The following is a 17,444-nucleotide window of genomic DNA, read 5'->3' as shown; positions in this document are numbered from 1 at the left end:
ATAAAAGGTTTTGATTCGTATTCTTACTGCTCCTCTTACTGGTACACTGCTGATCATAAAGAAACAAATAAGTTTTATAGTCAAGGTTAGTTCTTATTCTCACTGCACATTTATAATGCTCTTATCTTACTGTTAAAAGTATATTTACATATAACACAGTGCATTATGTGATGGAGGAAATATCTAATCTTGCATATCTCTGCTCTTCAATGTTGTCATTAGCTGTCGCATACGAATGCACAGTTTATTTACGTAAGTCTATGGTAATATTGCACAATTGGCCGTTACTGATAAACTTTCTTATTTTATTTATTATACTTTATTAAAATACTTTAATAAAGTATACTTTTTGCACGCTATTTATTTTTTGCACTTTAAAAGAGACCAAAGAAATATCAGAAGTATTCAAATATTATTATTGTTATGTAATATGATCTTATCAATGAAATTAATCGCATAGCACCGCTATAATGGATCATACTTGCAAAGCATCTTGCATTTATCAAGTACAGTGCGCCGTTATTACGGACCAATGTTCTACAAATTTAATTTAGAATAAGATTTTTGCTCTAAAATTCATCCTTTAAACCAAGACTGACAGTCTGTCTCTAAAAGTCCCAACAAATGTGTGATCAGCATATCGTAATATTTATCTAAGGAATATTTATTGATACATTTAACGAAAGTTGAAAATACAAGGTTTTGTCATGAACTTGATGGTGATTGCAGGTGTTCAGGGCGCGTACGCCGCCGGAAGCGATGGACCTAGTAGCACGGCTGTTGGAATATACGCCGTCGCTGCGCATGACGCCGCTACAAGCATGTGCGCACTCGTTCTTCAATGAATTACGTGAACAGGGCACGCGGTTGCCGAGCGGCCGTGAATTGCCGCCACTCTTCAATTTCACCGAGCATGAGCTGCGAATCCAGCCGATCCTTAACAGCATGCTGATACCCAAGTACATGCAATCGGCCGCCGCCACCACCGGTACGGAGGGAAATCCCGGCGGGGGCGGAGGTGGCGGCCAGTCGGACGCCACGGGCGCCGCTGCCAGTGCTAGCGGTAACTCTAGTGATAATAGCGCCAGCAATCCCAACACCACCACTAACACCACCGCTACAAACACGCAAAACACTGACCCCAGCCAATCGAACATGGCTTGAACCGCTTTACTCTATCTTCTACTTTTCTTTTCCTTTTTAACGTTATTAAAGAATTGGGTTATGACGTTGTTACGATGGCATGACGAAGTAATCATCTTCTGACGAGGATGTCCACGTTGTAAATGCGTTGTATACTGCATTGCGGAATATATAGATATAAGATTTTCATCTTCTCTCTAGCGAGAAGTAGTGGTAGTACAGCGACGCGATTCGGCGGAATTAAGGCTCCTCGCCCGTCTCCGTAGGCACGTTGGACCAGGAGGTTCTGACTCTCTTCATCTTAACGAAGATGAAAATTCGATTAATTCGTAATTTCCAGAGGACGGAGGCAGAGCGCCAGTACTGTCGACTTATTATCTCCACTACTCACTGACTTTTTCGTTCTCAGTGGCGACTGCTTGACCGACTTATTAACCAAAATATATTGTCTGAAAAATATATCTTGACTGCGAGTCTATAGTGCAACTAGATTATATTTCTGTAAATTAGACAGCCAAGATTCTTCTACCTCGAGATTCGTGTCTATCTTTGCATCTGTTCCTTATCTTTTTAACGATAAAATTGCTATTCTTATGGAACAGGCATATAAAATCGAATTTTATGATAGGAGAACGTTAATCTAATTTTGCGGAACTATAATCATATTTCAGATTCGTAAAGACATTTCTGGAAAACTGTAAAGCAATCGTTAACAACAAGACGCACAGGGAAAAAATTATATTAATTTTATAATTGCATGAGATATATAAAAATAGAAATATGTACACTCCTAGAAGAATAGTGTCACGACTTAAAAATTCACAATTTTTAGGAGAGAAGAATAAATTTAATTCAGGTCTGGTATGATTTACTTGTCAAGCGACCGCAACCGATTTAAAAGAATAACGACACTTCTGCTCCATGCGGCAGAAGTTATTTCGCATATCGCTTGTGATATTATAGCACGTATGTAACATTTTAGGCATACTTTTTATAGGTTTAATTCAAAATCGAAATTTTTTGAGTTGTGGCAATACTTTTCTAGGGGTTCGATACATAGATATGCGCAAGCGTATAGTTTTCGCAACGTAATAAGTATAAACTGCGTGTTCCAATTAACTGCACACACACTTTACAATGAGAAAGGAAGCTTTGACTGATATCTTCTCCATTCAAAATAAGAGAAGAGGTGAATGTCGTTAGCTCCTAGCTGACATAAAATCAACAAAGATAAAGACATATCGGAAAAGCTTCACGTAACTTCTCTAACATCGGTACATGGCTAGAGAACGCGCAATTTTATTTATTACATCCGTAGATTCCAATATATAACATTTCACATCCCGTTTCTCTTTAAATAATCTATTTTAGTTCGCTGCTTTTGAAGAATTCGCTGAAACTCGCCTTCTCTTTCCAGGAAGGGAGTTTGGACCTACTGTGTGGGCATATAGTATCAAAAGTATTTTACACATTGAAGTAAATTAACATTTTCTTATATGCTACAACTTGTATTTGATAGAATAGATCTACGAAACACGCCGAGAATTCTCAATTTGATAAATATCTGTTGAAGCTAGATCTCAAAATTCATTTTTGTTACAGACACACGGAATAGATCTAATATTAATTTATAATATTTACCGAAGAGAAAGTTTCGGAATTGTTCTCGAAATTATTCTGTCAGCTACGAATTGTTGCGAAAAGCTAATTTACTTCAGTGTGTGCATGCGCGAACAAAAATTTTGACATTTTTTACTTCTTACATTATAAACCGATGTGGCTATTAGGAGTCTTAATTACGCTTCGTTGTTGTCGAATCGAATTCAGTGTATATATATATGTGTAGGAATTTGTCCCCCTTTAACTTTAAATACCGCTAAATGCGTTTACTCTAATTAAAGGTAAACTAAGAGGATGTATAATCTAATGCGTTTAGTAATGTCGTTTGCGTCGCCATCATTTTATATTTTAAGACAAATTGCGAAATCGAAGCTTGACAAAAATACTTGAGGAGAATGTGAATGCTGATAACGGATAAAGAATGTTATGTTGTCTTTTGTAGACTAGACCGACGCAATTTGACAGCGAATGCTTAATTATACCCTATGTATATATAAAAAATAAATCCATCTTTAACATATTGACTGCTATGTTAAACCCATTATTTATATATGAATGACACTTTATTTCTGTCATTTAAATACGAATGACATCAAATTTTCGTAACAAGCTAGTGTGCAATGATATTCTACGATAAAAAAAGTAAGTTATGAAGAGAACGGGTTTGGTTTCCTAAAAATTTTTCATGAAATTGAATGTCATTTATATATAAGTGATTCGTATAAATGACATAGCAGACAGTGTGCTAATTGAGAACGGCTAAATGCGCGACTCTAAGTGAGTTAAAATCGTTAAAATACAGTCGAATGCCTTTACTGTGAACTCGTTAGGATCAAACAAATTGCTTTTTGTATACTTTTCTTTAAGTTTCTAATTGGATTTTAGTAACATATATATTGAATATCTTTTTTACTTGCTTTCTCATTCTAATATGATTACGCAATCACATAGCAAATATGAATAGTGGGAAAGCTATGCGAAAAAGAAAATTCTCTTTAAAGAATATTTAGATGATTTATAATACGGGGAGTTGATTATACGGATATTCGACTGTACATGTAACCATATTCGATTATGTCTAGGCATTTCTAGACAGAGTTCAATATCTGCAAATTTAACTTTAAAAAGTACAGATGCTTGTTGAAAGAAAACCATCGTACTATTAATGCATAATTTGGCAGCGAAAACAAATTTCTTTATTGCTGAATTGACTTAAATGTACATATTAAATGTACATATAACTGGTTTCTCTTTAACCGACAATTGCTAAGCATGATTCGAATTGAAAACAAACCAAAACAATGTGTAATCAAATGTCTAATAATTTATTAATGCATTGCAAAATTGGTTGAAAAAATAACATCGATGACAATTGGAAGAAGATCATCGTGCTATCGACATAATTTAGCATATATGTAAGAATCGTTCCTTCTTTAACAACTGATAATTGCTAAACGCGACTCTAGTTAAACGAAAATTCGAGATAAATGCGTAATTTAGCATCTAATATCATTAATTTATTGATAGAATGCGACAGCAGAACCGAAACTGGTATAATTTAAAATTCTAACGATTGAGTGACCATTGCATTTATATTTGTGAATAAATGAAATGATAATTTTCTTACAATCCTTTCTCGTAGAAAATTATGCTCATCGGAAATTGTACCAGTTTCAAATTATACACGGTGGATGTTATTGCGAAGTCGTTTTAGAAGGAGATAAAAATTGGAAATGGACTATTATATTCTGGATTCATAACGCGAGTTTCATTAAGCCGAACTGTATTTCTTCAAGATTTAAGTCAACTTGCAGATATCGCATACTACGGAACGATATAACGATGAATATCGAACGATAATATCAATAATTAATGTCTGCATTTCATCTCGACTGATGTCATCTCGTAGGCAAATGATCATGAAAAGGATACCCTTTATTTTGTGTTCAGATTTCTTCCGTTAATGACCCAAGTAGCAAGATGATATTTAAAGACGTCTTATTGACGTTAAAGACGTTATTAATACGTGATTTGACGTTACTCTGCTACTTGAGGACTATTACTGATACACGCAGAAAGATACTTGAAATATGTTTCAATATGTATAAAAGTGTCTCTTTCAGATATAAAAATCGACGCGGATTAAGACGCGCTGTCATAATTTAAGAGAATATTAACTAACAAATTTGTCTTTCTTGCTGAAACATTTAGAAAAGGCAGACATTAATTAATGCCTATATCGATCATACCTTGGCTCTTAAAATTGTTATCCCTAAATACTGTCGCTACGCTATGACTTTTTCCGGATTCTCGGCTTTCCAAATTTTTCTTTTTTCTTTTTTTTTAATCTAGATGACGAACCTGATCGACTCAATGGAGCGATTTGTAATACTTTTAAGCCGATGACATCGTACATGGCGAATGGACTTTTTGACATGTTAATAAAATTCCTTCGATAACTAAAAAAAAGTTTTTGTGCGTTATACATGTCCCAGGAATCAGTTACGCGGGAAAACAGTTGAAAATTCGAAAAGTTTTTCAAAGGAACGTGTGATAAGAGCGAAAACTCTCTTAGATTAAGAAGACGCACTTCTCTATTGCAAGAATTATGGAAAGGTTTGTAGCATGTAATTTTCATTTTCTAAAAAATATGGTTTTAAGGCATAAAATAAATATTTGACGTACATATATAAAATAATAAAAATAAATAACTTTTATACATAATTTATAAAGTATATTTATTGTTGGTTTGCTATTACCGGCAATTTTGCAATATATTAATTGTTAAGATTTAAAAATCAAATTATTTGTTAATGGTTTTTAATAATACAAAATGTATAGAGAGAGAAAGAGAGAGAGAGAGAGAGAGAGTGAAGTATAAAGTTACTAATGTGTAATTCTCTGAATCTAATTCAGAAATAAATCTATAATCCTCGTAGCTGTATCCCGGGACAATCCAGTTATCTCAACATGTGTAGCATATTCTCTCATTGCGTTGCAAAAGATAACATTCAACCAGTTCGGTTCTTCTACCAGGAGATGCAATCAAAAATGAGAAGCAAAATATATGAAGAAAGAGTGAGTGATATATAAAAATTAGAGACGTTGAGGTTCAAATTAGAATTTTATCGACGTTGAAGATATTAAAATTAAGTTTTTTAACTCTCGTCTTTCTGGTTTTTTTTTATGATTAGTGCTGCATCTCACGTTTGATTTGAAACGAAATCATCGTCAACTTTTCTCTAACTTTAGAAGTAAGACAGCTTTAGAATTTATTTTTCGGAATGTGTCTTCCGGTTTTGAAAAAACGAAAATATGCTTTGTACAAGAAGTCGTAAACGTGTCGATGATAGAAAAGTGAAATTCACATTTTCGCCATGTACAAATTTAAATTACACTGTTCTGTACAATTAGAAATAGATATAAATTATGAGATTGTGAAGGTTAAAATATTGCATAAAATATATAAATAAATCTGAGAACGAACTAAAGAACTAGTTCAGGTTTAGGTATCGGAAACAATATTGAAAATATTAAATGGTTTGTTAATTAGTTGTACATATTTTGAATTAATTATTTTCTAATTGTTTTGAATGGTGCATTTATAAATCCTTATCTTTACTTTAAGAGATGGCTGGCTCGATGCAAAGGCTCGAATTCTCTTTTGTGTTGTCATGTTGATACACAGCACGAAATATTTTTTTAATTCGAAAGAGGTTTTGAAATAATCGACATTTTTTACAACTCAGCGAAATTACACCGTTATCCATCTCTAAGTTTGTTCGTTTCAGTTGCATCTTTCGCACTTCGTTTCTATCTCTTCTTAAAGCCTAGATATACATATGTATATTCGTTTTATTTTAAAGCGCATGAAAGTGCAATTGATACAAATAAACTCACCGTTTCTTTCGAACGACTCTTGAAAGAGAAAAACACCGAAGAATTCAGAAAAGAAATTAATCAGAAATTTAGGTGTAAAGTAAGCAATAAGTACGAATATCGAATATTCACTTCTTGGACATAGATATATTGTTGATTATTTATCATTATTATTATTAATAAACAAATTCATCGATTTTTTGTTTGAATTAATTCCTTTCTCATCTTGTCTCAGCGAGTCTTTTCTTTATCGTCTGTGGAAACCTTACACTCAGACAAATGGGAGGGGATTCTCTGTATTTCATAATTAGATGATCACGAAACTCTTTTGACGTGATTGTCAGCTTGAAAGAAGAATATGTAAAATATTAAAACTCTATATAAATATAAAATATTGATCGAAAAGTTCGTTCATTTCGTTTTTTTGTTTATTAGTATAAGGAGCCATATAATGAACGAATCTTTCGATTAATCTAATAATAATAAATTTATAATATGTGTGTATATATTATAATATTATTATTAGATTAATAATATAAATATATATAGAATTTAATATATAATGTGTATATATATATGTGTGTGTATATGCATATATATATGCATATATGCAAATTAATTAATATTTTAATGATAGTGATGAATAAAAACACATTGGTGTTGTGAAGAAATGGTGCGAAGAGAAAGATTAGACAAAAATTTGCTTTTAAGGTTTCTGTTTCTTCGTTGTAGCTGTATTAAACTATGACGTTAAAAACAAGAAATCATATATGAATTTTTTTTCTTACTTTATACATTGAAATAAATCAATTTTTTCATATATTATAACATGTGCGTTTGATAATATAGATTAATAAGACGTACTGACAAAATCCCTTGTTTTATTAGTAAGTGCATGTATAATTCAAGCTGCAAATATGATTTCCAATAAATTTTCAACAAAAATGAACCTTACGACAATCGATCGAGATTTATAGCTATTTATTAATCTACGAGAAGGAATCTTTGGTTCAATACGAACTATTTTATACAAATTTATCCAACAATGAGAAGCTGCTTGTGAAAAAACTAATTTATCTCGATTGTACAAGAAAAAATTTATATCTTATTTTTAATGCCGTTAATCGATATTACAATGAGGAAATAAAAACCTTAAATAATATCATTATATAATATACTCTCTTCGTTTTACAATGACATCTTATTTGTTAAGTTTTCTTTTTATCCTAACATCATCGTTTACACCCTTCAAGATGTAACGGATAAAATGTAACAATTGTGTAAAGAGACAAACAATAAACTAATTTAATATGTAAAATATATATGTGTATGTGTGCGCGCGCGTGTGTTCATGTGTATATTAAATTAGTGCAAAAGATATTAAGATACTTTCACAAGTTCAAGTTACGAGAGAAAGTTTAAGTTTAAAGTTTTAAGATGTGAAAAGGATTTAAGATGAAAAAGTAGGAATGCATGAACCTAAATATATGATAATTATTTCAATTAATAAAGGTATAGTTTTCTTAAAACTATGTTATTTTGTTCTGAATCTTATTTAGTAAATACTTTTGCACTAATATAATACATTGTAAAAAATAATTCATACTTTGACGTTGTCGCTGACTGTGCGAGTAATGTTGTTTTGCATATGTTACGTGTTAATATATCTGCATAAGGTAAGAACGCTAAATAGTGTGACTAATTACGATATATCTCGACAAAGACCAATCTTTCTTAACTTCTATTTTCCTAAAATGACATATCACGTAAGGAATTAATGTAATATGGCGCACATTACATTAATCCATTAACGACCAATCACATTTTTGGGATAAAAATTATGTTGTGAATAAAATAAATTTAATAATAATAATGACATTCTCCAGTATCAATTCTTTTTTAATATCTTGTTTTTAAATATATAAAAATGTTCGAGAGTATAAATTATTCATAATATTGTGGAATTAAATGAAAAGTAAGAACAGTTGTATAATAAAATATAGTATTATAATTACGGTCTTTAACTAAATGATTTCCATTACAGAACAATGCATGGTCTTTAATGGATTTATTAATCAAACACGAATAAAAATGGATGGAAAAAAGGAAATTGTTGAAAATAAATTAACCAAGCACAACAAACAAATGAATTCAAATAAACCTGAATTTGAAAAGTTTAATTAATCATTTTTGAATGTGTGTATATAATATTTGTATCTTTTTATTATTGCATGTTAATTTTAATGTTAACTTTATTTTAATTTTTTTACTAAAGGTTTTATTTAAGGAGAATAAAAACAGAAAGATCTTTTCTTATTTTGCACTTTATTAAGTTAAATATGTTAATATAATTTAATTTGATCTTTCAATTTTAAAGTTTCGTGAATATGTCTTACGTATAACTCCATACAAGTGATTTTTCTTTCCAATTCCATTTTAATTCGTCCACTTTTTCCACAGACATTTCCACAGATATCAAGATGTATCTCATTTATTATCTATCAAAGTTCATCGTATAAGTGAATTTATATACTGTTGCGGAATATTTGATACGAAGGTGTGAGTGATACCTTAGGAATAATCTTAATTTCTCTTTTGGATCCGATCTGATCTGATCTCAATATTCGTTCTAAGAATCCCAATTGTTGGACATCCTCTTCAGAAGTGCGTAAGAAATATCTTATGAGGATCAAGAAAACTTTGAATTTTTAATTTAAACAAATTTACAATTACAACTATAATTCTCTTCTCATTTTTTATTCTGTTATAATGCAAAAATTGTTTTCTCAATTAAAAATTTATTAAATTTGAAAATTAAAATACCGACTAGAGTCTCGCAACTTCTTTTTTAGAATGTCTTACATTGCGTATATAATTAAAACTAATCAAATTAATAAATATATATATGTATAGGGTCCCAACGTTTTTTGCTTAAGGAATATTTTTTGCACTTCACTGTAACCTATTAAGTTTTATTAACATTGCATAATGTTAAATATATACATATTTGACATATATTTTAGTAACTAAACGCCAAATCTTATTGAAATCCAATTCGAGTTGCATGACAACGTTTTGTTATTTACTGATCCGTAATATTTAAATTAATTGAAAAAATTGACGTTCTATTAATGTTATTAATAATTAATTAATTCTAATTATTGTTCTATTTTAATCTAATAATTAATTCTATTAAAAAAGTTGCACGAACGTTTCACGTTTTGTGTGATAACGTATCTTTCAATTTCAATATACTATAAAATGGATTTTCCACGAATTCTCGGATACCCGGTATAGTAATTACGTGTGTTTCATTATCACATCGCGACATCCTTGGTGACGTTGTGTACTCTACCGATCTGACCTAATGATAAAGCAATCAATATCTCACGAGTATAATCATTAGCAAATGCGTTTCGTTTAATACGCAATCACTCTCTTATTCGACACAAATATTAAAGAATTCAGACAAAATTATCAATCTCTTCAAATTATTTCTCTTCTTTGGTAGAAATGTAAAAAAGTTCGAGCTTTTTAATATAAAAGCTACTTTGTATAAAGATGCTTAATTAAATAGTCTAACTTTGAAATAATATAATGACATAATCTTTCTATTTAGCTCATTCTATATACATTTCTTAAATAAATTAATTTTGTTTAAAAATTTTATTTTATATTTTCTTACATATTTTCTATTGTTGTCTTTGTAATTAAGAATAAAATAGAATGTCCAGATCTTAAATTGTAGAAAACAAAGTTTCTCTTTTATTACTTTGAAAAAAAGAACAAGATAAATTGTTATCTGTAAGAAATTGCTTAACAAATAATTTTTTAAATTAACAAAAAATATCAATAGAAAATATATAATAATTTATACAGAGGACTACGTAATATAAATAAAAAAAAAATTGCATGTTAACATTTAAAGCAAACTGCATAATCACATTTATTTACACTAAGGAAGAAATACATTATACAAGAAATATCCTGATAAAATTAACGCCTCTTTCTTTCATGACCCTGTACCTTCTTTACACTCCTTTAATATCGCATTTTAGACGAGGACAAGGATGCCAAGGAGACAAAGGAGCAGGAAGCTCAGGAGCAGCAAGTGGTGGACGGCGAATAGAAAATATATTGGTTGATGCAGATCACATCACGCTCCGGTCGAAATGGATGATGATGACGATGACGGTACTCCCGAATGATATAAGGGGCGGCGAATAATTGATAAATCAAGGTAACACCCTCGACCGCAGGCGCAGTGAGTGCTTAATGTTTAAAACTCATGAATGTACGATATTAGGGAGAAATTGTTTAATATATATAAATATATATATAGAAGAGAGAGAGAGAGAGAAAGAGAGAGAGAGAGAGAGAGAGAGAGAGAGAGAGAGAGAGAGACGATGCATAAGCGACAAAAATATTTACCACACAATTAAATAAAAAAATTAAAGTGAAATGAAGATGATTATAAGAAAAAAATAAAGTAAACAGAGTAGTGTTAGTTACTACCATGCCTATACGATAAAAACGCGCTAATTCGACGTCGTGAATAGGTGTGAGATTATATGCGCACGTGTATGTGTGTGTGTGTATGTGTATGTCGTGTGTATGAAAATAAAAGTGCGCTCGTAAGAGAGAGAGAGAACAAGAAAAAGAAGCATGTACATACATATATATGTATGTAATATATAGATAAAGCGTATATATATATGAATATGTATATGTATGTATAGGTAATTAATTATATATGACTACACACTGTACTAAGCAGTGAGCAAAAAAAGTGAAAAGGTAGTAAAACTCTTATTACACGATTGCTATGTTTACACAATTATATATATATATACACAAGTATATATATATAATATATATATATATATAATATATATATATAAAATTATAAATACACACACTCTTACCTATCATTCTCATTTCGCTACTCCTCCTCTGCGTTCTTTCTCTTGAATGTTGTTTTTAGTTTTAATGAAACATGATGACGCAAAAAAAAACGTATTAGTCGCAACGACGATAATGATGATGAATACCTTGTAGCATAACTCTATTCTGGATGTGTTTAAGCGAAAAAGGAATCGCGCGATACCGCGCCGTCGTCAATCACGCGGCGGGATCACTCTATATAATAATATTATTATTGTATATTTTGTGGTTTATTTAACAATAAACTATTAACAATAATGTTAATCGCTGTCTCGATACTTTTTCCACATGCAAAATTTGCCTCCTAATTTCTAAATAGATAAGTACTTTGCTAAGTAGGACATGCGATCTAATAAACTTAATACTCGAACGAGAATATATCGATCTTTCAGTCAAGATGGAAAGGATCGTTCCAACAATTAAACTTGTCTATTGTCTACTTCAAAATATATCCCCTTAATTTTACTTCCATTCTAATGTGGCACATGCGCAAAATAAAGAATCGCACGCTTTATTTTTTACTCATTTTTTCATTCTACATATAGCCATAGTTACGTGGTAAATGTGTAGGTGTAAGGGGTGTAAGTAATATGAGAGCAGCGTAATTCCAGTTTATAAATGTTTTAAAATAAAGAGGAGAATTTAAAATAGAGGGTTCACAATACCGAGAGTTTACATATTAGATTAATCAAAAATTTCTTTTATTTCTCCAAACTTTCGAAGCAGATTTAAATTTACCTTGCTATTTTCGAAGTTCTAAAGAAGAATCTTATATCTTTATTTATATTGTAAAATACATTATTATATTTTACCAAATTACATTTAACATATTAGTTATTATATTTTTGATGCAGAAAAGAAAGAAAAAAAAGAATAAGTACACAAATGTATAAACAGAAAAAAAAAAATAAAACATATAAAACACATCATAATATTTCTATATATTTACATGTTGTAAATTCAATTCCTCTGTATCTTATAGAATCTATTGCAATATATTTATTCCTATATAATTATCTATAAATTTTGCATCATCGATCAAGAGCAAAATGAGAGAAAATGAAGAGTATCTCTCTTGAAGTGGGAAAAATTATAGTGAAATAGTCAATATTCTCAATGTCATCTATTACAGAAATGTATATATATCTTTAAGATCTCATTAGCCGAGAAGAACCTTTCTGATCATGGCACCGCTCACGGGTTCCTCATCGCTGTCGCGTGGCTCGATGCACTTGCTGCTACACAAGTATTGTAACAGCGGCAAGCGATACTTGCCACAGAAGTCGACAAACTTAATGTGCTCCACACGGTTATTAAAGAAAACACCTGCGCAGAAAGATAAAGGTTGGCCTTAACGCGAGATTTAATCAAGAGGAATATTTTGAGAATGCTTTGTCATTCCAAATTTGCTGCTGCATATTTTTTAACGTGCTGCAGAAAGTGTAATGCAATCGAGCTTTTTCCTCAAGCTTATCTTATCGGGAATGCTCGACTGATTGATTCGCTTAAGCTTTCCACGCGTGACTACTCGAAGTAATATTTTATCTAATTGCTTACACAGTGATTGAATTTGGTTTCAACTTTCGGCCCGATTTTCATGTTGACATCCATCGATCTTCAATCGATCAATAAGAAAGGGAGAATAATAAACGTCAACACAAAAATCGGTCCGAAAGTTGCAATTAAATCCGATCACTAGTTTATTACATCTGGATTATAAATTTGCTAATTATTGCTAAATTATTACGAGATACTGACCTTTGCACTTAGGATTGACACAATGGTGGCCGCTATTGAGGTACTGCACTAGGTTGTGCGGTATACTCTCATTGTCGTAGCGAATATCGCTAGTCTTGACGATGCGGGCCGCTAGCTCCAGCAACGACGGCGGATTGTGTGTCATATCGGATACAAATCTCACCACTAATGGATTATCTCGTAAAGACAACTGCGAAAAAACGAAAGAGATGTATTCCGAGAAAAAAAAATTATTTGATTCAACATATGAATTAATTATAAATGTTAAACTGCTGTGCAAAGTTTCCACTAAACTTTGCACACCAGTTTACTAAACTTTATCAGTTGCAATTAATATATAATACGATATATGATATAAAATGGTGATTACATTATTAACCAACCTCTGTGAGGCATTTTAACGTTATTATCTCGGTAGGCAGTGTCCGTAGTCTGTTCTTATGAAGCGATAAAGTCTTCAGATTTGTTAAATTGGCTATCGAGCTTGGCAGGCTCTCTAGCATGTTGTCGCAAAGTACGAGAGCCTGTAGGGCCTTCAGTTCACCAAGGGTGGACGGTACTTCTGTTAATCTGTTGTCTCCCATCGACAAAACTCGCAACCTTTGGCAAATCATAATATTTATTGATAGAGATGTTTTTTTTTAATAAAAACAAGACAAATTGTTCAATTTTTTATATAAAACATTTTATATGAAACATATGCGCATATATTATACTCGCAAGCAGATACAATTATTTGAATTTATTTTCACATTTATAATTATAAATTTTTAATACGACAAATATAGTTTTGCACTCTAAAATCACACGAACGTTAAAATAACGGGCGTGATACGATGAACGTTACGTTTATTTTAGCATAACATTGAAATAAAGCGCAAACAGCAATATCTTAAAGATTAAAATTGATTGCACAGCTGGAATGCCAGTCAAACTAAATTTAAAAAGAACACGGGGATCGAAATCGATACAGCAAATTCAATTCCTTTATCTATGTCTCTCTTTATGTATACGCAAAACCATAGAAATCATTTCGACACATCTTGATATCGCAATTATAAACTCGCGTATTACTGTTGTTAACAATAGACTTTTTTAAATTAAAATTCTTTACATTACAATTAAAATGTTTGATCATAATTTTCAAGTTTCTTTACGTTCTTCATAATACGTTTTTATTTTCCGATTATCAATTTGCTATAACAATTAAATTAACGAATTTGATTTTTATCTAAACCTTAATTATTATTAAACTTCGTTAAAGTGTGCAATTACCTCTGCAGCTTCCAGATGTCCTTGGTAATCTCGTTGATACGATTGCCGCCCAAATAAAGATACCTTAAGCCAGGTAGATCGAGAATCTGATCAGGAAATTCCGTGAGTCTATTACCACTTAAATTGAGTTCCCTCAGACTAGCGAGATTTTCAAAATCCTTCGCTAATCCATCATTGGCCAGGTGGTTGTGTTTCGCAATCAAGCAAGTCAAAGGGCAATCCGCCCAAAAATCTGGCAATCTGGTGAGGCCGCAGTTCGAGATGTCGAGGAAATTCAAGTTGGTGAATCTATTGATACTGGCAGGAAGGTTCATGAGGAGATTTTGCCTCAACAACAAGGTATCCACTTGCTCTGGACTTTTGGTATTGAGAAATTGCTTATCTAACACTTCGTTGTCCAGCAACAAATAGGACAGGTCCAACGTTCTTAAAGCGGAATCGGAGTCGCTGGAGTCTGACGTATAATTCTCCATGACTAGGCTGTAACATTTCATATACTTATTTCAATGTTCACCCACTTATTCACTATTATATAACGCTTATATAAAAGAGAATGTAAATACATTTATGTATAAAATAATTCATACATCAAATATTATAAAATGGAATAACTCCTTTATATCGTTATAATTTATATATATAAATAATAGCGTTAACGTATCTATCTATTTATGACATTTAATTAATGTTATTATAATATACTTCCATTCATATGTATAATCTTCATAGCATGCATATATCGAGTTAATTTATTAACTCAATGTTAATCGTCTCATTGCGATTAGTCGTTATTTCTATGTTTTTTCAAGGAAAAGAGAAAAAGTTTACATGTATAGTAAAAAAAAAGATAATTTTTGTAAAAACTCGCATCGTCATTGCCGTAATCGCGCAAGCACGACACAGCACGACAGAAGCGGCAAAGTAAACAGAGAATGTGTATTTTTCGCCATGTGAATGATACATGGATTCATGTTCAACACGTTATCATACGACGTGCATATCAAGTAAATTATTAAAAAATCGAAAAAAAGTTCACTGATTAAAAATGTACAATAACTATATAATATAATTAGCCAAAATTATTATTACAACGAAATAATTTTTAATCAGTTCATAAAGAATATAAGTGCAATGAGTATTCTTCATTTGATGTCCTTCCTTTTAATTGTAATTATTACCCACAAGCAGGCGCACATACATTCGGTGCAAGTAAATTAATTATCAGAAATCGATAAGATTCTGAGAAGGCCATCGTCGCAAATCATGCTGTTGTTGATTAAATGAATTTTCTTGAAATGATCGAGAGTCTCAAAAGTGTTTTGTAAAAAATAATGGAGTGAAAAATAGGTATCTCCATTGAGTTACAGTCATTATCAATATTATTACAAAAATTATTAAAAAATTATACATTGATAAATTAACAAAATGAGTCATTTTGATAAGGAGTCATATGAAAATTTAACAAATTACACACGGAAAATATAATTTTCATTCAATTAATGGCAAAAATATTGAATAAAATTCACATCCCTTGTGAAAAAATTTCTCATATTTTCTCAGAAATTGTATAAGAATTAAGATTTATCAAAAGTTCTATAAATTTTGTAAAATTTCTCATACTTTTTTTCAGAAATAATGGGATGAAAATTTTTGGAATATTTTAGTATCCGTATGTATAAAAATTTCTGATAAATTACACAGATTTTCTCATAATTATTCAGATTTTTACAAAGATGTGATGGCGGGAGAGAAAAATCTGAAAAATTCTGAGCATTCTGGGAAAGTCTGAAAATTTTTATAAAAATTCTGATTAACAATATGAAAAATTCTAAGACATTTTTCCACTAAAGATGACACTTTTTTTAACGTAAAGAAAGCATTATCCGACATAATTGAAATGCAAAGTTCGTATTGTGCTATATTAAAATAATTTAGAAATTTAGAAAATAATAATTGAATAAGTGAAATGCTCGAAAGCGAGCATACGGACGTTCGAAATCCGCGCGTTGCTTCTGCGCGAGAATTAACAGTGCGATTCTCACGTGACGTCAGACTGACTGTGAACCGTCTGGCACGACGGGCTGCGTGGAGCACCACTTACTTATTATTTGTTTTAGCTTGGCGATGAAGACAATGCCGTTGTCAGACTCCGTTTAGTCGGCACTTCCCGAGAGCACAGGGCGTATTATATGCGTGAATCTCGAACGAGCGAATCTTACGAGCGGCACGGGCAGAACGACGGCTAACCATCAAACACGCGGAGGTCGGCGGCGCACGAATCGCGACCGCATGACATCTGCGCCGATCCGGCCGATCTGCGCCTTTATCAGTGCGGTCGTCTTTATCCATTGCCTATCATCGCCGCTACCACGCTCGAGCCGTTCTCCCCGCCAAGCACTGTTGCAACCAATCCCAAATGTATTGTTAACAGTCTATTTTAGGGGCTCTCAAATCTTTTTTGTCAAGAGAGCCGATTTATTGAAATGTATTAAAATTTTTTCAATAATTGAAGGATTTTATTTTTGAAAATCATATAAAAACAAAATATCTTTATTTTTAAATTAACGTCAAAATTTCTTGGCGGGTCGAATAAAATTTAGAGGACCCTCCAGCAGTCTATCCAGATGGAGTTGCGTAAAATTTATAAAACATCGCATCTCGAAAAGAATACCGTCACACTATAAAAAAAATTCATATTTTTCAGGAGAGAGGAAAAACAAATTTAATTCAAGTTTTTTGAAACTGTGAGATAAATACAATTACAATTATAATATTTTGTTATAAACTTATATTGCTTCTTGAAGATTTTAGTTCTGAAAATGGCA

The 17,444-nt window shown here is 31.5% G+C and overlaps 2 protein-coding genes across 10 annotated transcripts in view; one reads left to right on the top strand and one right to left on the bottom strand.

Annotated features, from left to right (window-relative positions):
• The window catches only part of LOC139818036 (glycogen synthase kinase-3 beta), a 46,808-nt gene extending 34,958 nt beyond the window's left edge, over window positions 1-11,850 (top strand). For 8 of the 9 annotated variants that reach the window (XM_071786479.1, XM_071786488.1, XM_071786473.1 and 5 more), the window contains one exon: window positions 730-7,962. In XM_071786479.1, coding sequence (XP_071642580.1) covers window positions 730-1,164 — 435 coding nt within the window. In that variant the 3' untranslated portion in view covers window positions 1,165-7,962. Of the gene's footprint in view, window positions 1-729; window positions 7,963-10,700 lie in introns of those variants that run through there. The other variant, XM_071786455.1, reaches the window with a different exon arrangement.
• On the bottom strand, window positions 10,940-16,988 carry LOC139818081 (leucine-rich repeat-containing protein 58). Its single transcript, XM_071786514.1, has 5 exons — window positions 16,721-16,988; window positions 14,620-15,099; window positions 13,728-13,944; window positions 13,345-13,534; window positions 10,940-12,912 (listed from the first exon to the last, which is right to left on the bottom strand). Exons 2-5 carry the CDS (start codon window positions 15,090-15,092, stop codon window positions 12,746-12,748), a joined length of 1,047 nt encoding a protein of 348 aa, XP_071642615.1. The 5' UTR covers window positions 15,093-15,099; window positions 16,721-16,988; the 3' UTR covers window positions 10,940-12,745.
• Window positions 16,989-17,444: the final 456 nt, after the last annotated feature.

The sequence above is a fragment of the Temnothorax longispinosus genome, chromosome 1, assembly GCF_030848805.1.
Source record: "Temnothorax longispinosus isolate EJ_2023e chromosome 1, Tlon_JGU_v1, whole genome shotgun sequence".
Taxonomy (NCBI): Eukaryota; Metazoa; Arthropoda; class Insecta; order Hymenoptera; family Formicidae; genus Temnothorax; species Temnothorax longispinosus.
The sequence above is the reverse complement of the archived record's forward strand: the minus strand, read 5'-3'. Positions and strand labels throughout refer to the sequence as shown.

Bases quoted from the DNA above. Each gene is read 5' to 3' on its own strand.
- LOC139818081 (XM_071786514.1), bottom strand. From the start codon at position 15,092: ATGGAGAATTATACGTCAGACTCCAGCGACTCCGATTCCGCTTTAAGA. The intron at 13,535-13,727 runs GTTGGTTAATAA...GTTTTTTCGCAG, and splicing joins CGTTAAAATGCCTCACAGAG to TTGTCTTTACGAGATAATCC. The intron at 12,913-13,344 runs GTCAGTATCTCG...CTTTCTGCGCAG, and splicing joins TGTCAATCCTAAGTGCAAAG to GTGTTTTCTTTAATAACCGT.